The sequence below is a fragment of the Dermacentor albipictus genome, chromosome 8 (assembly GCF_038994185.2).
Source record: "Dermacentor albipictus isolate Rhodes 1998 colony chromosome 8, USDA_Dalb.pri_finalv2, whole genome shotgun sequence".
NCBI classification, from domain to species: Eukaryota; Metazoa; Arthropoda; class Arachnida; order Ixodida; family Ixodidae; genus Dermacentor; species Dermacentor albipictus.
The window spans coordinates 72,654,022-72,676,777 of NC_091828.1; the positions used below are offsets into that span (position 1 = coordinate 72,654,022).

General features: G+C 46.3%; 1 protein-coding gene across 4 annotated transcripts in view; it reads right to left on the minus strand.

Annotated features, from left to right (window-relative positions):
• Positions 1-22,756, minus strand: part of nonC (serine/threonine-protein kinase Smg1) — a 110,902-nt gene that overhangs the window by 58,538 nt on the left and 29,608 nt on the right. For 3 of the 4 annotated variants that reach the window (XM_065455911.1, XM_065455909.1, XM_065455907.1), the window contains 15 exons: positions 21,864-21,976; positions 21,184-21,283; positions 19,665-19,766; positions 15,576-15,735; positions 13,491-13,705; positions 9,768-10,011; positions 9,011-9,159; positions 8,023-8,110; positions 6,790-6,923; positions 5,147-5,461; positions 4,349-4,609; positions 3,328-3,648; positions 1,722-1,833; positions 1,297-1,314; positions 133-342 (listed from right to left, as the gene is read on the minus strand). In XM_065455911.1, the coding sequence (XP_065311983.1) occupies positions 133-342; positions 1,297-1,314; positions 1,722-1,833; positions 3,328-3,648; positions 4,349-4,609; positions 5,147-5,461; positions 6,790-6,923; positions 8,023-8,110; positions 9,011-9,159; positions 9,768-10,011; positions 13,491-13,705; positions 15,576-15,735; positions 19,665-19,766; positions 21,184-21,283; positions 21,864-21,976 (2,542 nt within the window). The remainder of the gene's footprint in view (positions 1-132; positions 343-1,296; positions 1,315-1,721; positions 1,834-3,327; positions 3,649-4,348; positions 4,610-5,146; positions 5,462-6,789; positions 6,924-8,022; positions 8,111-9,010; positions 9,160-9,767; positions 10,012-13,490; positions 13,706-15,575; positions 15,736-19,664; positions 19,767-21,183; positions 21,284-21,863; positions 21,977-22,756) is intronic. The other variant, XM_065455910.1, reaches the window with a different exon arrangement.

The window sequence follows — 22,756 nt, forward strand, 5'->3', positions numbered from 1 at the left end:
GAGTGGAGAGTTTCCAAGAAAGGGAGTGCAAGCAAGACAGATAACGATTGTCGTGGGGCAGAAATACCCCCCCAAAAGGTGTAAACTTGTTCTAAAGTGATGTGGACGCTCGGACTAACAAATAACGGGTACCTGCTGCTGCTGCAGCTGGAGGTACTTGAAGTAGGCGGAGGCAGCCGAACGGTAATAGTGGAAGGCCCGGCCCAGCACCACTGCACGTGACTTCAGCAATGAGTCCAGAGTCCGAGGGTCCAGCCGGGGGCAGACTGCCTCCAGCTCCTGCCGCAGGTCCGACCAGGCCACACGGGCCATGTCAGTGTGGCAGTCAGACTCGGGAAAGGCCTGAAATTTGTTTAGTGTTGAGGTCGGAAGGTTTCCTTAAAAAGTTCTTTTCCAGCAGATCAGTAGAACGCAACCACTGTCTTCCTCATTGGATACACACATATTCACAGGGCAAGGTTGCCTCGACGATCGTGAAATTTCAAGTATACTAAGCCAAAACTATGCAACTATGCAAGCAACTATGCAAGCAACTATGCAAGTGAATCTTGTCAGCTGCTTGGTGCTGTAAAAAGATACCGAATAACCTTTGCATCATGACAACATTTTAATAGCTTTGCAAGATCATATTACAAAAGAATCTCGGCGATATGATCAGGCGTGATATGAATTTTTCAAATGACCCTGCCCAAGCCCTGTTAGCTTATAAACATGCTAAATTTGGAATGCTGCAAACCGCTATTTGCGTCATGGTGGATGATATGAACGACCGAGCCACCACGTGATCCTTGGCAGAGCTGGCGATGAAGACCTGGCATGCCAGTAGTGCCAGACACTGGCTGTCGTCAGGCGGCAGAATGGTCACGCCGACGCGTTTGTCGCATTTCTGTTGCCAGGGCGACCTACATCACTCCAACATCATAAAAAAAGATTTTTTTGTTCTTGGGTTTTAAGTTTCAAAACTGCAATATGATTACGAGGCACGCCATAGTAGGGAATTCCAGTTTCATTCCGACCACCTGGGGTTCTTTTAACATGCACCCAATGTGCGATACGCAGGGTCACCCCAAAATGACTCGTCCTTCGCATTTGTTTATTGTGATGTGTACCTACTGAATCTAGCACAAATCTCCCTTAATCACAGGCCCATTAAAATGCATGCTACCGTGAGAGGACCTCAACTTCAGTTCAAGTTATCCATCAGTTAATCAAATGCGAGTTAAGCGTATTGGGATTGAACTGTACAAGTAGAAGCAAGGAACTGTCTGCAAAATTGCAATGGAATGTATGACTTACGCGGAGGACATTGCACAGCTGTAAAAGACAGCACATGATGAAGAAAAGGGAAAATTACATATTACTTTTGCATCAATATGTGCAACAACATTATTTGAACAGCAAGGACAGAGCATACTACATTTGTAACGCTCAAGTATGTTCAGTACTCATGGAAGCTGCTTTCAAATGTTGCACTAAAATAGCCGTAGCTAGGGCCACATCTTTGGTCAAGCACTTACAGCCATACTTTCACTTTTGTATTGCGTAATGTTCAGTGTAATGCCTCCCTGGATCGAGCAGTATCCTGTTAACTTAAAAGCTGTCAGTGCACACTGAAAGTGATCATCTCCAAAAAGTGGTCAACCGAACACGCAACTGCTGGCATGTATAGACACACGCTATTTTGCTTATGTAGTTTAAACACCCAAAAGACGACAACAGACCTGGACTCTCATGAGGATGCGCTTGGCAGCACTCTTCTCCTCATCTGTCAGTGAATCGGGAAGAAGGTATGCCAGGTCGTTGTCCTTTGTTGAGATGTTCAGCTTGCCATCACTGGAAGCAAAAAGAAAGCGAACGACAACTGTGCCTCAGCATGGGATTACTGTTTTGCTTTGTTCAAGTCTTCTAGTGCCTACAGTTAAACAAAGGTGGCCCCACAACAATGATCGTGACCACTGAAGAGACAAGAATGGCGAGTTTCCTACAATAATTACCAAAGGGAACTCTGGCACTGTGATTGTTCTGCTACCATGGGAACGATGGTTAGTAAGCTGATTTGTCTGACCTTCGTGCTTGCGGTTTAAGACGTCCTTGTTGCTTTGTTTCCTGTGATTTATCTGCCTTTCTAGACTTAAATTTCAAAGCAATCTATACTTTTCTAAATGCAGAAGGCAATAGGACTCTTCAAACCCATATAATCACTACTGATTGCTGGAGCTCCGCCCACACAGGTGGCCACATTGAAACACCCCAAGTGTCTAGATGCACTGGCTTGTCTGCAGGAAATTCTATGTGGCATAATGGTTTCAACATCAGGCTTCTGTGATAGAGGTCATCTGTTCAAATCCGGCCATCAGACAATCTTATTTATGTTTCTTTGTTTATTTATATTCATCTATAATGCAGTACTTTGTTGAAATTAATCAGTCTGCAAGGTCATGAAGCCATTTAAAGCCAGAAGAACCAAGTTTAGGCAAATCTATGTACTAAGCATCATTCCCAGCCTGGTTGAAGTGCCATGGTTGCAGACCCCATAAACACTAGTTCCCTCTAGTAATTATTGTAGGAAAATATGCTACAGTGTTGTCAAGAATTCATGACATTACCAGTTCTGGATGCTTGCACGAACATTCAATATCTCTGAATATACCGTATTTATTGAACTATAAGGAGGGGTGTACAGATATCCAAAAAGTTCGAATAATATTGAATGTTATATTTTTAATATTCATATTCGACGCGAAAAATATTCAACTAAGTTTGAATATTCAGTTGGATATGAATATGCAGAAGTTTGGATATTCGGTGAAAAAAAGGCATAAAAATGTTCAGACATTTGATGAAGCCACACTAAGGTAACACTTGTGCTGCTGTGAAGTCGTACCTCAAAGCAAATTTCACATACTACCCAGTGATCCAAATTGGTGTCACCTTTATTGAAGAGCAGCACAGACCAAGTAGCACATACCCCATGCTCCAAGTTGGCATCAAAAAGGTTCACTGAACAGCGGAACATATCCGGTGCCACCTACCCAGTGACCCAAGTTGGCCCAATAGTTGGTTTTGAACCCTGTTCCATCAGCACAGAAGCCCGATGCACTACCCATTAGTCCATGCACTACCCACTCCCAATGACCCAAGTTGGCAGAAGAGTGGTTAGAGACACAGACAGATAGACAGACAGGCTAGCCAGTCCTGGGAAAGTCTGTGAAGTACCCTGAGAATGCTAATCACATTAGCATGAATGCTCATCGCATTAAAAAGGGGCACCAAGCTTCCTTAGTAAGGAAAAGGTCGCACTGGGGACCAGACAGACAAGTGGCCAACCTGGGCGCGTCGATGACCTTGCGCCCCCAACGGTAGCACCATCCCGCATAGGTGGCCCACGCCTTGGGCAAGGTTGGACAGAGGGACAGGCTGTGCCGCAGCAGCGATCCCATAGACACCTCCGAACTGCTGAGCAGGCCATCCAGTGGCTGCAGCTGTGGAGGAGGCGCAGAGCAGTTGCGCTGCTGGCCAGACAGCGAGTAGCTGCACGAGAAGGCGGCCGCCAAGCCGTCGACGCGGCCGTTGCGCAGTCCGTCCCCGAGCAGGGGCTCGACAGTTGGCGGCTCCGCTTGCAACCACTTGGCCAATGTCAGCAAGGACCTGGGTGCACCAAAAACGCATGACAATCTGCATTTTGTACGGAACAGCAATTGCATGTTGAGAAACAGCTCAACGGTTGCCTATCAAAACAAGGCCTTTACTTGTTTCCCAAGGCAAAACACTGACAGAGAAGGTGCATTAATGACAATGATGCTCAGAGAAATGGAACACGAAATTTTTAGAAAAAGATATAAGGCATCAGTCACATTTTCTGCAGGGCAACGAAGTTCAAAAAGTAAGAAGACGCATGCTATCAATACAGCAAAAGTGGTCCGCATTGTGTTCAATCAAGCACGTCAAACGAAACTCCCAATTAAAGAAGGCTGACAAACTCCAACTTTCAGATTAACAAATAGTCTGAAATAGTTTTCGTGCATAAAAGAGTTTGAGCTCTCAGTATTTAATTTTGTTTGTCTGCATACAGAGCAAGTTATCCGTTTCGATTTGTGATGCAATTCACAATGGACGATCACACACCTAGCCATTTTACCAATCACGAAATGACTGGGATACATTCTCAGGTACACAGATGAGCAATTATCAAGTCATCAGCAAGCTACCCAGGAATGCAACACACCTCCCATTCTTTAAATCTGGCACACAGTTCAATTACATTAAAGCTACCTTATTCGAGGACACACACAAAAGTGCTAACATTGCAGACAAGTAAGCCAAAAAATGAACCCCGCTCCAATCGTACCTGGCGACGAGCTCAGAGTCCTCAAGGCCGGTGGCGTGCGTCCAGGCCACCCGTGCCATGATCCTGGCCCCCTCGGCCAGCTCTCCTCGGGCGTGCAGCAGCTTGGCAGCCTCCCTCAGCACAGCTAGGGGGGCACCCTCGTCGGCCAGGGTGGTCAGCGTAGAGCCCTCTTCGTCTCCACCGGCCTCCCGCAGGAGCCACCGTTCGGCCAATCGCAAGTTGTGCTGCTTGCGGGCAAGACGAGCTCCCGCCAGCAGGAACCTGAGCCGTGCACAAGCAAAAAGCACGTAGCAAAAATCTTTAATGAGAAAATTCCATTCACGCAAAGTTGCTGGCAGGCTCGAAAACCTTCATCTAGTCTTACATAAATACAGTTTCACGAGAGTGGCTTGTCATGTTAAGGTGTTCTACTGCTGAGCACAAGGTTATGGGTTTTGTTTCTTGGTCTCGGTGAGTGCGTTTCATGAATTCCGATTCTATTTTAATGAGCAACTGCTTCATTAAGAATGGTTGACTGCAGGTTACCAATAATAAATAGGATGAGTGACAACCCAGGAGCTGGTAACTGATTTTCGCACTCGAGGAATTAATCCCGATTCCACGTTTATGCCATCACCTCAATTACGAAAACGCTGTACTTGGTAAAAGTCACATTTTGGACACATTCTAACACTAATTTATCCCTTTCAGGCTGGCTTGATACTTTCATTCAGTGTTCCTCACAGGACGATCTATATCATATCATCCAGCTAAACACTTAACTACTGCTAACGTGCTACCAGCCGCCTCACAACTCACCCTTCGATGGGCTCAGCGTGGCTCCAAGTGAGGGCCTCGCTGATGGCGCTGCAGTCGTGCTGCGCGGGTGACAGGGGCTCGCCAATCACCGGAGGCACCCTGCGCACCAGGGCCAGCAAGGCGGGGTCCACCTGGGGCGGCCACTGGATCGCGCACAGCTGCAGCAGTGCGGCAGCTGACTCCTCCGACGCATTGATGTCACGGCAGCAGCCGGGCATGGTGGCTCGGTGCTGGGCCAAAAGCAACTGCTGTTCGGCATCCCACGTGTCTCGTGGGCAGGCGGGGCTCTCAACAGGGTCGGTGCTCAGTAGAGACCTGAGAGTTCAAAGCGACAACCGGTCACAACCGTCACCAGTCCATCTAAAGGGGCACTGCAACACAGCTATAAAACCCTGATGGGCAGCACCGACGGCATCATCATGGTGCGGTGATTTTGCACCCTTCGTGCAATGGCCTTGACATCGATCTGCGACACTGTGATCGCTGCTTAACCCTTTCGCTGTCGGACCTTTCTGACCGTGACGCACCCCCAGTGTCGGCTTGGTTTCAGGGAACAAGCATAACAGGGAATGAACATAGCAATTTATTTTTGATTATGATTGGTATACAAATAACATAGTCAATGTAATATACACATTTCAGTGTTCTGCAGCTGTTGTTAGTAAACATCATCATCATCATCAGCCTGACTATAAAATCCCTTCAACATCCGAATCTGACGATGCGGAACCCTCTTCCTCGCATGCGACTCTGCCCGAGTCCGAATCCGAGCTCGGCTCGTATTCTGAATCGGAATTCAGCCACCGCTCCAATGAGCAGACGAAGGTCCCGCGCGCTGAGCCATCCGAAAGTAACCGCGCGCAGGGAGGATGCGCTTTCAGTCGCCCGCACAACGGAGATAAATGGGACGTTGCGTGATCAAGATGACAGAGAGAGATGGAAAAAGGCTAAACGAAGTTCGAAGGGCTTTACGTTTACCGCTGCAAGTCGAAAGCGAGGGTGCGCCGAGAGAGCGAAAGCAGCAACGAGTGGCTCTTTTCGGAGAGGCAACGGCACGTGCGCCTGAACTTGACGCGCCGTAGCAGGCACACCAACAGAAGAAAAATAAAAACCTTCAAACCAGCGGAGATGGCAGAGCAACCCTTGAACCCATAACCACACGCGCGCGACGCATGATACAGCGAACACGGAGCCACCGCGCCACTCAGCAAAGAGAAAGTGGGGAGTGGCCGTGGCGCCGTACTCTTCAATACATGGAGTAACACAGGTCGGGGCGAATATACGAACTTGTAGAAAGAGTCAACAGATTGCGTGGCCAATCCAGGAGCGCCAGCTTTGCGCTCTGGCGCGAAATTTTGAACGCACGATAGAGAACGTACCGGTACGTCAGTGACACTTTTGGGGGGGCAGCGCGATGACGTACCGGTACGTCCGTGACAGCGAAAGGGTTAAAAATGTAACGTGCAGTGTACCTTTGCATGATATTGCAAGTAAACTGGAAAGGAAGTGACTCTGCCTGTTATTATGGCCTGATTATCACAACAGCCAGGCAGAAGGTTCAGTTACCAGGGAAACAACCCTATCGATACGCCAAGCACATAATGCGGCAACTACACATGTCTAGTAACGCTAATGGAAGCTACCTGATGTGCTGGGCAATGGAGGACGTGCGGCTACTGAGCTTGTTGATGCAGCCGTTTACTGGTGTGTGATGAGAATCCTCGGCCCATTTGAGTGCTTCGTCCCAGTCAGCTAATTTCATGTGGCAGTCCAGGATCTAGAAAAATTTGATGGTGGGGGGATCATAAAAGCACAGCAAGCATTAGACAAATGTGATACTACAGTTCAGTTATAACAAAGACGCTATGACCATCAGAATGTCTAAGCAGGTAGTGAAATGGTATACCAGATAAAACGAATGTGTGGACCCAAAGCTACATTAAAATGAATGCACAAGAGTACCGTATTTACTCGATTCTAACGCGCCCTCGAGCTCCCGTTGTTTTCTGTGATCTAAAAAAAGAAAAGTCGTTTACAGTACTACACACCTCATTCTTTCATACAGGAAACAATTTTCTCATTTGAAAAAACACAGATTTACTCCCAATACACTAAAGTTGCAATTAAATAAAAAAAGTTGCAGTTTCGCCTGAAAAGTGAAGCATCGATTAGGATAGCAAATTAGTAGACAGCTATACGAAAAGTAAGAATGGTATTTTTATTGGCCGTGTAAACTTTTAAACATTTCCTTACTAACTAAATTAACAAGCCCAGTGTCACGCGCACACAAGCAAACATGAACACATCTCACACAATGGCCGCGGAAACTCTTTAACAAAACACTGGAGTGGGGAAGTGCAGTAGCAGGAGTGTGCAAATTGACCTTTGTGCAGCCTCTCGCTTCAACGCACACTAAGTGACAAGAACACAGCGCGGTGCACCTAGATGCATAGACTGTCTCCATCGCAGATCACTTTCAAGACAGGGGCTGTCAAGCAACATATTGTTTTTAGATCACAATGTTTTTTTCAGCACCCTTACAGTGGCCAATTTTGCCTACTTCAGGAGCTTACCAGTATACACTTGCTCGAAGCCCTTTTGTGACCTCTTAACATCAAAACACTTTCGACAAAGGCTTCCCAGGTCAATGAGATAATATTTTTTCAAACAGAATTTATTTTTCGAAGAACTTGATGCAACATTCGTAAAATCATAAAGTGACCTCAAATCCATAAACATTAGTGAAAATTTGGGGCATTTGCAGGTACGCCATCTATGGGTGTCGCGTAAAGGAAAATGCTTTTGGCTGCTGTGACTGCACCAATTTCTCCTTGGCCAGAAAGCAATGTCAAGAAGACACAGTGTTGAAGACTTGCCTGGTTGAGCAGGAACGGACGAGTCTCCTTCGATGCCTGTGCGTCGTCCTTGAGGATGGCTGCATACTCTTCAGCAGCAGACTCATATCTGCAGCGAAAAAAATGAAAACGGCAAAGATTTCCACAAAATACCATAAGCAAAACGGTTGCGAGCAAAGTATGCAGTGTCATGGATAACAAGCATTTTTTATACGGGTGATCATTTTTAAGTTTTATGGAATTTAAAAAAAAATCGCCTGTTGCACATAGCAAAATTCTAGTCCTTGAGCTGCAATAAAGTTGTGTGTAATAAAGTTCAACAATAAAGTTACAGCAGGGTGCCAAATTACGGTATGGTGTCGCGCAAACTGACCATCAGCTGATGACAATCCGGAACACCCGTTTGCTTGTAAAGCAAGAAAGATACTTCTCTATTTTGGAGAAGAACTGGAAAAGAAATCTTTCTGCGCAGTAAACATTGCCATAAAACGAGGTCCACTATACTTAACTGAAGATGTAATAAGTTATTCAGCCCAACTTACCTTTACTACTCTAACCTCCATGGGGCTCTTTAAGTAAACACTTTATTCGATTCAGCAAACCTTCTATATTGCTAAAACAATATTTTCCAATACTTCACACAGAACTGAGCCTTAATGAGACATAGTAATTTGGTGTTCCCTTCAATAAGGACATACAATACTGTGTGATCTTGATTCCTAGAAACTTAAGTCACTGACAGCTTACAAAATTCTTGTTAGGCAATGCTAGTAGACCCCCAAAGAATGTGCAGCCCCGTGCTTTCATGTACAAAATTTGTAAGCATCAAACTTTGTGACAAATTTTCTGATATTTGATTCACAATGTACTTTATCTGGTGCTCGCACACCCTCATAAAGAAGCGTACTCTGCGCCACCACACTGCACCACGCTGCACCCGAGATGCCAAGACGGATGAATCGAATCCGGATGCCCGACAAATCCAGCAAGAGGCGACCCCCCCGCCTACCTGCCGGCAGCATGAGCAGCAGCCGCTCGCAGCCAAGGCAGGCGCTGTCCGAGGATCTCCTTTCCCCAGGCGTACAGGCCCCAGATGGCCTCGGGGCAGCGTAGCTGCACCAGCGACGTGGCCGTGTCACGCACCACCGCTCCCAGGCCCTGCGAGAGGGACAAATCAAAAACTTTGGTCTCGGGCGATCTCACAAACGATCCTACTTTCGATTTCCAAGCACATCTTCGGCTGTTACACAAGCAATTCATCGGTTTTGTATCGAGTGGCATCAAATTAACTCGTAGCTACCAAATACTACATGCGACATGTGGCCCTCTGTTCCGATTAATTTTGCCCTGCGTGCATGCTACGCAAACTTCCACTGTCGCGCTCCTCATATAGTTTTATGCAGTAATAAACGCTAAAAAAATGTGAGCAAATGGGTTTTACTTACAACTTAAGAAACACTTTCCAGTACAGAAACTATACTGACAGCCGGAGTCATTTTTTTCATTCGTTTCAGTTTTACTACATAAGTAGCATGAATGGAATGAGGATTTTGTTCTTATGCAACTTTGGCACAGGCAAGGCCCAACGTCTTGCTAAAATGCGGTTTGGCGGTTGAATGGCGCAGAGGACTGCTCGGTTCTGCCGCAAAGCCCATGTCTCCCTGTGTTACAGCGGTCCAGTCAACCCCATTACAGATGGCAGCGTGAAATGATGGAATGCACGGCAGACTCTGAGTGCAAGTGCCCGGACCACAGTTTCGTCTCACCTGAGGCGCAGTGGCGGCCAGGGCCCCCGTGTGCCGCAAGGCCTCGGCAGGGCGACCCGCACGCAGGGCAAGGCGCACGGCCCGGGGTCGCACCCGGGCCAGCCACTCGAGGCAGGTGGCCCGGTTGGTGCGGAAGAAGGTGCGCACCGCCTTGGGGGCCGCGGGCAGGCTGCCCGCACTGCCCTCGTACGCGTTGTACATGCACTTGTCCAGCTGCTCCAAGAAGTCCAGTAGCAGCTGCGCCCTGCACACACAGACACACAAGAGGGCTTGCAGAAGACCAGGTTGAGAGCAGACGAATTTCATCACACTCAGAACAGACGCAAAGCAGCCCTGTGGGTGCCTCGATGAAAGCAATCCTTGCTGCATTCCTTCTGTAGCAAGGTCCAAGTGGAATGCCAAGGAGAATTATGCAGATTTTTCCGTAGTAATTAAGAGGGGGGTACTTGAGATTACATCTCCTCAACCCTACCCATATTGTGGAAGATTGTTTTACTCTCACTACCCCTGCCTTTGAGCTTGAAGGTCAAGCAGGTGTGCTGGGGTACGAATGCATCAAGCTCCTTACCACAATTGCAGTTCGGCCTGTTCCTGACGGTAATACTATGACAATGGTGGCACAGTGTCATGAAGTCCGTCTACTGTGTTTCGCAGTTAATGATCCGGAACACACGTGCATAGTTTTTTTGCCCACTGAGCGTGGCTGCTTGAACCCACTGGAAAAGAACTACTGCCTGAAGTAGAGCAAATGGAATTGCAAGAATAGTTGCCTTCAACTGCACATACCTGTGGCTCTGCCTGTGACAAGCAGCAACAGAATAAAAACAAGATGCATGCTAGAAACACAACCAAAGAAAGTAACACAAACAAAAGCGCAAGCAGTCTTTGTTGTTCGTGCCCTCCTCTCTGTCCTCATTTCTTCTACTCAGTTTGTCTTTAGTCTCACAAGAAATCAACTAGCATGAAACAAAAGTTCTACAGTAGGAACAGGCAGTCAAGCAGCGCGCTTGCTGACTGGTAAAGTTTAAATTATCTGGTGGAGGTCAATTTCAGGTTCAAAATAATGAAAGTTTGGTTGGGGCCATAGAAGTACATGGGTGCTGGCCGAGACATTCAGTCGGGATCGAATTAAATGAATAATCATATTAACCAGAGTTTGATTAACCGAGGCTTACTGTATGTGCTTATACTGAGTATGAGATATAATAAAGGCATTTTTGTGTTGAATGTGAATTTGTTGCAGCTAAGTTTGACTTTGTTTGGGTTTGTACTACAGTAAACCTAAAAATTTAAAGTTCCGTTTAAGCGAATGACAATAATCAAGAGTGATCACTTTGTTAAAAGCATCAAATGTTTTATTTTACTGCAGTGAACAAACTGACAATGTGTGCTGCTTCAAATAACATCGCCTGCTCGTTAGTCATTATGCCCGTTATACATGCAACCTCTGCTGCCTTCTCTATCAAGACAGAGCCACTGATACAAAAAAACTTACTCTGCGCGGACACTTGAACCACAGGAACGGCACATTTTCCATTGGTTCCTGTTGAGACCTATGCATCCACATTCGATCCTTAAAAGCAGCGTGTAGCATCCCTCTGTCCGTTATCTGTGACGAGGACTTCCGAATGCGAAACTTTGGTGCACCTCGCACCTTTCATGAGGTCCATTTTTGTAGTCAGTGTGAGCCCCTTACTGCACGCCCGCTTCTCGACTGACGTCGCCAAGAGGCACGAAACATGAAAACTAATCAGCGTGAACAGTGCATAGCAGCCGCTGGCACCACAATACCGGAACTGTCTGATGTGTTGAATTTTCTTAGCTGTCTATAGCGTGCATTACCATTTTCCATGGTTGTCAGACTTATGTTTTTGTACGCGTTACAATACTGGTAAATGGCCCATGAAGTATGTGATAGTCGGTTAAGTTCCACGTAACGGGAGTTCAAAGAAAGTGTTTTGTTTAAAAACAAAATTTCTTAACATTGTGCCTATGAGTGGCCAACCAAAGTTGGTACTTTCATTCCATTTGTCCAGCATGTTCGTTTAAGCGAGTTTCGTTTATCTGGAGAGAGAAAGAGAGAAAGGCAAAGGAAAGACACGGAGGTTAACCAGAGATTATCTCCGGATGGCTACCCTGTACCACGTGTATGCAGTAGGAGCTATCTGTAGCAACAGCATGAGCATGGTCAAAATATTGACTGACTAGGTCACAGGCAAGCCTATGTGTGCGCACAGCAATGTGTTGACAAACTTGGGCCATACATATCCTTGGATGATCACCAGGGGTGTGCAAATATTAGAGTATTATTGAATATTATATTTTTAATATTCTTATTCGATTAAAAAACTAGGTATTCAAAAATTTTCGAATATGCGATTGGATACGAATACTAGGAACAAATAGAATTCTATTTCTGGCTGTGCGGGGGCAAACATGGTTTTTAGCGTTTATTTCCATCTAATTTTTCGTTTATTTTGTGCTGAATTTTGCAATAATTTCATGCTGCTGGCGAAATATCGCCTGTAAAACACACTTATCGACTGGATGTTGAAGCTTTGCAGAAAAGTCGAGGGAAAGCCAGCTTCTCAACAACAAGGGGCACAGTTTGTGCACAGCGAAAAAGCACTCTTTTGCAAGTTCCACTCCCAGTCCTGAAATTATTGATTGGCAGCAAATGTAATGAGTGATGGAGGGTCAAATGCCTCTGAGTTTATGGGAAATTGATGCAGCATAATAAGGCACAGGTTAGCGGGAACAGGCAACTAGAGGAGACATCAATTTTCCAAAGCTAACATGAGCCAAACATACAATGCTTTAGGATAACGACTTAGAAGCTTAATTTTTTTTACCAATGGCAATGTAATTGCAATGTTCCAACATACTGTAAAAAAATAAACGAACTTGCTAATAAATGCATGTGCATATCATCCTTCGATTTTCTATGCTAAGTTATCGTATTTGATTCGCATTTGAATATTTTGATACTTGCACACCCTTAATGATCACTTTCGAAGATACTACTACAGTGAAAACTCGATAAAGCGAACCTCAATTTAATCAAATTCACGACGTAATGAACTATTTTTGCTTCCCGATCTTAGTTCCACTGAAAACTGCACATTCTCTTTTGCAATTTAATGAAGTGATTTCGTGACACGGTTTCAATTTAATGAAGTTTTCGGCCATTTCAAGCATGTATTTGGAGACTGCATACCTAGCAAAAACCATAAGACATCGGCCGAGGGCAAAGTTATTTGCAAGCATCCTTCCGCATGAAACCTTGCTTCGTGTAGTTCTTTTTGCTATTGCTATCTCGTGAAATTGTGACATTCTCTTTTTTTCTCAGGACAAATATTTGTATCTTTTTGTCCTTTTGTATTTAATTTGAGTGTGCTGTTTGATGATGGTTGCAGGCACACGCACGGTCGGCCATGGTGTTCGAGATTTACGGCGTTGCGCAACGCAACGTGCTGATCGCGGACGCCGTGAGCCACGCCGATGCACTGCTCTTAGCACAACCTGCCCCGCATTCGCTGGCACTCATAACCAGATTATTACGGCCCGACATTTCCAGAATTTATTTATATAACTGACTACTGACATGATACTATCCACACAGAATTTCCTGGGAATTTTTGAAGTGATTTCAAAAGCAGCCACGGGTCTGTCACGCTGCAAGAACCTCGGCTGACAGCGCCGCAGCCCAGCAGCACCACCCACCTCTTGAGCGATGGGATGCCCGTGGGTGAAGGCTCCGCCAGCAGGGCCTTGAGGGCTCCCTCGACCGAGGTGAACGTCTCCTGGGGCTTGCCCAGGGCTGTGCGCAGCTTCTGCTGCACGCACGTCTGCGCACACTCCCACAGGGCCCAGCACCAGAGGGCGCCTGCGTGACGTCCCGATGCCAGGCCAGCTGGCGCCAGGCGCTCCAGGCGGAGCTGTGCAGGACAGAGCGGGACTCGATTTCACACACTAAGCTTTATTTATAAAGGGATACTAAAGGGAGGAAGCACCAAGTCTACTCCCAGACTCATAAGCTATACTTTCAAACCTATTTTCGTTAATTTCACAGTAAAAGGTTGATCACTAGAGAAGGTGTAGGTCGAAATTGCATTTCTTTTTTTTTTATTTCACGCAGAAATCCTGGTGCCAACATGTAAATGTGACATTACAAATTTCAATGCATTTGTCATGCTTAGGCTGTTGCGACTCAGTAATCCATTCTTGGAACATGCCCACGTTCACGGTCTGGCTCTTTTTGGACGCAATGCAGTCAATCTGCACCAACAAGGATTTAACTAGGCCTGAGCAGGCGCCGTCAACATCTACGATGTCAAGGTGAGCTGGTCCCCAAACTTCAACAGGGCAATGCCACTTGTCTTGCATTTTTGTGTCGTTTCTGATCTATGACGCCTACTCTCATGCTAACAGTGGCTCTTCTTAGTACAGTAGAACCCCGCTGTTACGTTCCTCACTGCTGCGTTTTCCTGGCTGCTACGTCGTTTTCATCCGGTCCCAGCATAGCTTCCATAGGATCCAATGTATAAGGAACCCCGCTGTTACGTAGTAGCTGTGAAAATGTTCCCGCATGATGCGTCGCAACCCGAACCCGCCTGGGCTAAAGTAGGCAACGCGCTCCAACCACCATTTTGGCTTTTGACGAGTTTTGACCGGGCTTGGCCGGGCTTGGCTATGGAACTGGCTGCACAAAGCCGCACGCCAGTTCGAGAGGCCGCCACTAGGTGGCCATTCGTGAAAAATGCTCTCACTATCATCACTGTGATTATGGTCGCCGCATGGTTTGTTGGAACGGTCGACTCACGGAGGAAGGAAACTCAGGAGAGGCCCTGACGTCACTCTTTGTGAAGCTATAGCTAAAGGGAAGCCGGAAGTTGGCGTTGCTCATGGCGTTGCTCCACCTATCGGGCCAGCTCTTGTTTACATTTCTCGCGCAACCGTGCTGCACAGACGCGTGCGCTGCGCAGCAATACTAAACAATCGTTAGCACATTAGCATGATTACACCAAAGAGGGCAAAATTTCCCGCGGATATTCCTTCGTCCGTTGCCATTGCCGTGGCGCGGTGACGAGGAGGAGCACGAGCCGCATGATGCCGGGGAGTTGCCAAATCCTAGCTTTGGAGAAGCTGTCGCGGCTCTAGACCTCCTTCGCAGGTACGTCGCACCTCACAGTGACGCTGACAGCAATGTGGCCTTCCAGGCTATTGAGAAACGTGTGGTGACTTCTAGCGAGCGAAAGAAACGACAAGCCACCATTCTAGACTTTTTAAAGTTCTAAGCGCACTCTGTGGAAATAAATTGTCTGTAGTTGAAGCTGCACTTTTTTCCTTCATTTTCGGAGCTTTCCTCACTGTTGCGTTTTCCTGGCTGTTTTGTTTTTTTTCCTCGGTCCGGTGAAAAACGTATGAACGGGGTTCCACTGTATTGTACAAGGTTAATTTATAAGCGCAGCCCAAACTATTTTTTTTTTCTTTATTAGTGTCACTTTAGCGTAAACTAAATCTTTTTTTGTATGCAGCCATTTTTGCTCCCACGAAATAGTTTGCTGAAAACTGAACCTGTGACCTCACGCACAACAGCAGAACACAATTTCCACTGAGTCATCGCAGCAGGTGTCAGTCGTTTATGTAAACAACAATTAGTCTGGCCAATCAGTCTGGCCTTCCATAGGACAGGGGAAAGTAACAGATGACAGCCTAATTGCATATGTATTGCAGCTCACATAAACATCCACAAGACATCAAGAATTACCAACCCAGCGGCCCCATGGATAACAGTGGCTGGCCTACCTCGCAGGCATCAATGTTGCCCCCACCAGGTGGCGGTAGCAGCAACGCGGACATGACCGTGCGGAAACCCTGCACGGTCAGGGTGGTGCCAGGAGCGGACAAGATGGCCGTGCGCTGCACCGCCTGCTCCTGCAGCTCCGGTGAACTTAGCAGCGCCTCACTGCAAGGTGGAATGGGACTTTGTAGCCTACAACAGACTTTGCTTATGTACCACTATCAAGCAAAACATCACACCTAAGGCAAGCACAGATCATATCCCTGATTCCATCTCTTCCTTGTAACCTGTATAGTTGAGAGAGTTCAATCGGAACCCTTTTGGCAAGAAAAACTCAGAGTGTATAATATGAATGCTTGCCTAAGCTGGGGAAGAAAAAGAAAAGCAAAAAAAAAAAGGAGAAAAGGAAGAAGGAGGCCATGTATTGTCAAGAAGTCTTCTTGACAATACATGGCGCTGTGCGTCTCCTGTGAATAGGGGATTCCGTAATGTTAACCTGGGGTTTTCTTCCTCCAAATACTGATGACCCAATACACCTTACCTCAAAATTAGACAAGAGAGGCTCTATAAGTGGACCAGATGTTTAACTAACAGAAAAAATAAAAGTGCTAAACACACAGCAATTTCACTCGTATGCCGAAACTAAAGAAAGTGAAATGCACAAGAAACACAAGCCACAGCCTAACAAGAAATGCAGTTAATAGACCTCGATATAACAAAGTCACTAAAATAGGTAATTTTTGACCTTTCATGCAATTAAGAACAGCCACCGATTAATTTTTCTTACGCAGAAGGGGTGGCAAACTTTTTCAAATTATTGGACAATCGGAAAAAGCAAATTTGAATCAGCAAAAGAAATTATTTCATTTAATTTGAGAGCCAGTGATGAAAGACACAGTTGCATGCCATGTCGACGGTATCTGCACATCAGCAGTAAGCAGCAAAGCCAGCCATGTTTTTGCATACACTCTGCCTCTGCTGCTGATAGTGTTGCCCACAGCGGGACAATGCTACTACGAAAAGTGCCAGTTGCAGGAAGCAAAAACACTATATCTTCCTCATGCTTCAACGTGTCTCCAAAACTCAAGACTGCACAACCTCCAGAACTTAATGTGCAGGAGACAGAGCGCATGACTCTACGCCAGTTCAAGGCAAAGTCAAAGCAAATAGTAATTAGAAGTGTCTAATAATTTTGTTGTTGGATTTGCAAGAAACCTCAAAGTAGCCAAATGTTGAGAAATCTCAGAAAAGTTGGTTCTTTATTTTGCAAAGAAAAACAGGTTAATATCTCATGTCAGTTTATTTCGAACTGCCATTATTGAGATATTTTCATGAAAAATGAAAGTTCGGCATTTCTCACAACTCCAGCAGCATAGAAAAAAATATTTACAAGCTCTTGATCACTGTTTTGCTAGTCTACTTAAGATGTTGTAGAAATTGAGGCTGTGGGAGCATTTTGCATTTGCCAATACCGCATTGTCGGAATGCTGCGAAGTGTGACCTTGACTGTGCGATGTCGGCAGGTTATGCTGTGTTGCGCAAATTCAGTTTGATGCTTTCCGTCTACACAACAGTTCAACCCGTGCTGCTCTGCATGCGCACAGACGAAATAAAAATTTAACAAAATTTACCAGTAAAATGGGCCGGGGAGTTTTGTGCAAATAAGGCGTGAGGTGTGGCTTCACGGCAGCGCACCTCGCGCTGCCGTGAAGCCACCTCTAGGGCAAGGGTCTCTGCCATCAGCGTCGCCAAAGCAGTGGAGAACAGAGCAGCTGGCATAAGACATGATGTGGACGATTGGTGCATCCGCAAATACTTGAAGCTAAACATTTCGACAGAATTCCCTGTCTGGTTGGGAAATTGATTAGGACTTGAGACCGACTCCAACCAAATAACTGAATTTTATTAGCCCGACGTTTCGGAGCCCATTCGGCTCCTTCTTCAGGGGGTTGTTCTTCGGGGGTGGCGGTGTGCCGCTTTTAAAGCGTCTTTTGCAAAGAAAGGAAGGGGGAGCACGGGAGGTGGGGAGACACTTCACAGACGGAAAGGTGGGGGGGAACAAAAGGAAGGGGGGGGGGCGTTGTTGACGGCTTTCCTGGTGCTGGGATGACCGGTGCTGGGGAGAGTGCTCGTGAGGGTGCCCTTGACGGGAGGCGGGGGTGGGGGGGGGGGAGGAAGGTTACAGGGTCGCGCCGACGTTTTCGTGTCCCTGTAACCTTCCTCCACCCCCCACCCCCCCGCCTCCCATCAAGGGCACCCTCACGAGCACTCTCCCCAGCACCGGTCATCCCAGCACCACGAAAGCCGTCAACAACGCCCCTCCCCCCTTCCTTTTGTTCCCCCCCACCTTTCCGTCTGTGAAGTGTCTCCCCACCTCCCGTGCTCCCCCTTCCTTTCTTTGCAAAAGACGCTTTAAAAGCGGCACACCGCCACCCCCGAAGAACAACCCCCTGAAGAAGGAGCCGAATGGGCTCCGAAACGTCGGGCTAATAAAATTCAGTTATTTGGTTGGAGTCGGTCTCAAGTCCTGCATCCGCAAATGGACAGTTTTTTTCAAATATCTGGCCGCTGTATGCGGTTATTTCAGCGGGTTAGACAAACAAACTTTTCTTTCCAGGGTTTGGGGTGTGGCTTTCATGCAGAAAATTATGCTTATTCATTCACTTTGAATAGTTCGAAAATATCATATTCCCACAAGCCTAGCAGAAAAAGATGACACTGGCATAGAATCGTTACCTTACCCCAGCCTGGGACAGGTCAAAAAGCATTTATACTTACAAAACAGGAAGAGCAACTGCCTCCTATTTTCAAGGCAACAGCAAACAAAATTGACATGCCACAATTTCTGTCATGCTGTCCAATGAAATTTGCTTGATTTTCCAACTAGTACGATTTTTTGATGAAAGAAGGGCGCAAGATCTTTGCAGTGCAATACATCATTCTCCTTTTATAGCCAGCATTCCCTCCCCCTTCACTTAAACAAAATTTTCGATTGTGCTTTAACTATATTAGTCTGAACCTGTGATAACAATCTCCTGTGACAAAGAAATTCTCACACGACGAAATATTTTCATATCCCCAACGACCGCTCATAGGATTGTATAAATTTCGTACCTATCAACAATGAAATGTTGCTGAACTGCAGTTCCACATCAAGGAAATTTGTCGGAACATAACCCCGTATATTACCTACTCACGCAAGGCTAGCAGACTTCAAATGTGCTCACAAAGCATTTGCGTTTAATAGCTCAAAATAGCACCACATTATGCTTGCGCGGGGCCGCCATTTTTGTTTACAAATACAACCAAGCGCCACAAGTAATAGTTTGCTTTGAAAACACGTCATGGCCAACATCCTGTTTGTTGATCGCCTGTTTGAAGGGGCACACATCTCTACCGACATGTGATGACAGTCTCTACACATCAGCACAGTTTATAATGTGCAATTCGGTGAGAAAAGTGCAGAAAAAAAAAAAAAATCCGCATCCCACTGAAATGAACTTGTTTATGGTGCTTGAAATGGCAGCCGCAGTGTGGACTGCCCCGCGTCCAGCCATGATTGAGCGACCGTCTAAGAATACGCACCCCTTGCTTCAAGAACGTTGGTTTCAGCGCCACCCAAGAGGCATCAATCATATGCACCCCTTTTCTGCCAACTTGGGTCAGTGGGAATAAGTAGTCCATTGTCTAATGGGTAGTGCATTGGCCTGCTGTGCTGATGGAACAGGGGATTTGCTATCACGAGTACATTACAAAAATGCTGTTTTTATTCAAAAATTTCATTTGCATAGCTACATCTGTTTTTAGTGGTCACGAAATTAGGGCACATTTAACCATAATGAACCCTTATGTAAGCAATGTCAAGAAGTTGTACCAGAGTTTGGTAAGCTGCAGGCATGGCGTATGGTATTGTTCAGATGAAATTGGCCCAATATATGCAAGGATGGGTGAGCAATTGGCCAGAAAAGATAGGAAGTGCAAAACACACAGAACTCCTTTCACGATTGTAGAGGACGTAGCAGGTTGAGTACGAAATCCAACAGCTACCTTCCCTCATACCGCTACAGGCAGAACTTGAGAGAAGAGCAACAAACCTTGTGAGGAGGTCAACAGGCAGCAGAGTCATGAGGGCAATGAACTTTGACCTTTCGGATGGTATAGCACTGCCAGCCTTCACCACACACAGGTTGTAGCATCTGCACACGAAATCATGAATTTATAAGGAAAACCATGCAAGGAGAATGATAGCCCATAAACACCCTATGTTGTGGCACGCACGAATTTCAATTTTCCAAAACAAGAATCCCAAATTAGGTGAGCTGACCCCTCTACACAAGGATTCAGTCCGCAAAAGCAGTATTCTGATTTCATCACATTTAGACACGCAATGGTCCTGCCAGCGCCATGATGACAGCCATCCTCGTCGCTTTCCCGCTGTGCTTGGCTCCAAGGCAGCACTGAGGGGTATGCCCCGGACAATGCCATTTGTGGACTTTTCCAGTCAATTTAGGGTGAAGTTAGGGAGTTCTCATCACAACTCCTACGACAGAAGCTTTTTATTCTCTGTAGAAATGACGTACAGCGTGAAGCACCAGGACAGAGAGACGACATGCGCTGCGCCCTCATTTTTATTCTCATCTCGCGGCCTTTTAATCTTGAGGGTTCGGCGGGTTTATTATTGTGCTGTAAGGATGGAAGCATGCGCACATGTCCCACCAACACCCTTTAATTCACTACTCCCCCTCCGCCAATGCACCAGCTCCCGCATATCCCTGCGACCCCAGGCGCCATCTTTCAGCTCATCCACAACTAGCAAAGGCCTTCGCTTGCGGTCCTTGTCGCCACTCCACAGCCCTTACAGTGCAACATACTAACCCTTAAGTCCACTAAAGACTACCGCTACTGGCATGCTTTGTGGTGGCCGTGGCATCCTGAAACTCACTGAGAAACTGACCTATTAAAGCTCACTGTTGAGCTGCAATTCAAGCATTATCATCGACTTCAGCTACAAACTGACTTGGGAGCTTCTTTCCAATCGCATTACTGGAGCCAAAGACCTTAGGACATCATTTTGTGTCTCTTGCAAGGTGTGCGATATTGTGGAAGTGCATCAGGTGCATTCAGCAATCCAAATGCCTCCGCAAGCGTGCCTTCACTCAAGCAAAAGGCAATGTCATTCTCTAAAGTAAGAAGAATATCTCACAATGATGAGAAGCTTCAGTGCCTAGGAAAACGGCTACCACACGAGAAGCGTGCCACTTCGGACACCGTGCCTCTGTGCATAAACGAACAATGCGCGGTGAAGGCAACTAGCCTACACGACCTTCCAACATATTCGTGCTGTTTGATGACTCGTCGGTTGGCCAACTTTTGATAAATGCTGACATCAGTGAGAGCAACAGGACAACGTTGACATTGGGAGCGAGGATGCTTGGGATTTTCTGCGTGAAGTAGTGGTGAAAACAGAAATGCATTTCCAAATGTCTCTGCTTCTTTCCCATTTCCGTTGGTCGACCGACATTTGAAGTTGACTTACATGCAGCAATACACGGGAGTCGCAAATAATGCAATGCTTTCAGAATTGGCAACTGCCGCCATACAATGCCTACCCACCTCTGGAGAATGTCTCTGGGAAGCAGGGTGCTGACAGTGTCAACGACCCGCTGAAGGATTTGGCAAGCCCTCAAGGTTGCCTCAGTGTCATTGGTGTAGCCTGCAGAAGGAAAAAATAAAATAATAAGAAATGTACAGCAGATGTGAGTTCAGAGATTCAGTGACCATTAAAAACACCGAGGCCCGAGGCCACTGCCAACCACTATATTTAATTCTATTCTAATGGGACTTCTTTGAAGAAAAATTCACTAAAATTCAAAACACGTTCGAAACAAGCACAAAACCAAAACTTCAATAGGTGGTTTCTAAGTCCTAATCCCCCTATCTTCGAATCTTCTAACCTTTAAGGTTGTGCTTTGCTGTACTGCAGAAGCCGAAAGCTTCTGCGAGCGTCAGAAGTTTGTTATCACTCGACTTCTGTCACTTATAACACTGATAACACTGTCATGGCTGCTAAAAATTGCTGCCAACGAATTCAATCCCAACTGCTACCTCCCTCTCTTATGAAAATCTGGTGAGGGCAACATCAAGGGTATTGCATTTTGCACTTTCCGAAGTTCGACAGTAGAATCGAGGCCCCTGCACTTTCCATTTGCAGCCACAACAAATTGGGCGCCTGTTACAATCGAGTAAATACCGTATTTAATCAGACTACCCACAGACAGGAAATGGGTACCCACCGCAGTCGATGGTAGCATCGACGAGGCCGAGGAACTCGGTCGAGTGTGCCAGGTGGGGCATGTGGAGCTGCAGGCACTCGACCAGCTGCAGGGACCAGTGCTGGCACAGGCGCCTGCTTGCAGCACGCACGGAGGAGAGAAGGACAAATGCAGCGAAACTCCATTAATCGAAACTCCGAAGGGGCTGGAAGATTAACTGAATAGAACACGGAGATCCAGCTACAGCCTCTCTTAATATTGCGATCCATAATGTGCACGGTACGGCATGCAGCACTCTCGCTGATGACTAATTTGGACTTGGAGGGACCCGCTTGAATGTCCAAGCACATTGAACTCGCCAGAAAATAGGTGTATTTATTCCACGAGCCGCAAGAAAAGCTGGTCAACACATTGCTGCATGTACACATGCCTGCGTGCGACCCGGTCAGTCTGCATTTCAACGATTGTCGCGCTGTCGCTACAGACAGATGAAAGTGCAATCGATGCCCGCAGCAAATCTATCTTCTGCAGGGTGCGTTCCAATAAGTTCGGCTGGGGCATGTCGGGTGACCATGCTTAATTTTAATTAAAAATTTCCTGTTTTGCTGCCTGAGTGCCCAGGACAATGAAATCAATCTTAGTTTTGAGACAAACTTTTGTCTTCAGAAAAAAAAAATGCAGAAGCACCCCGTCAGTCAGAAGTGCTTGCTTTCTGCAGACCCCTCATTTTGGTTATAACTCCCCCAAAAAGCAAGTGTTGTGGCTACAGTTCTCAAAATATTTATTGATACACTATGGGCCAATAGTATTGCTTCTAATTACCATGGAGAATCATCGCTATGATCTTGAAAAAATAAATCGAAAACGGAACACTGCACATTTGCCAAATTCAAGATTTTTTTAATCTGCATCTA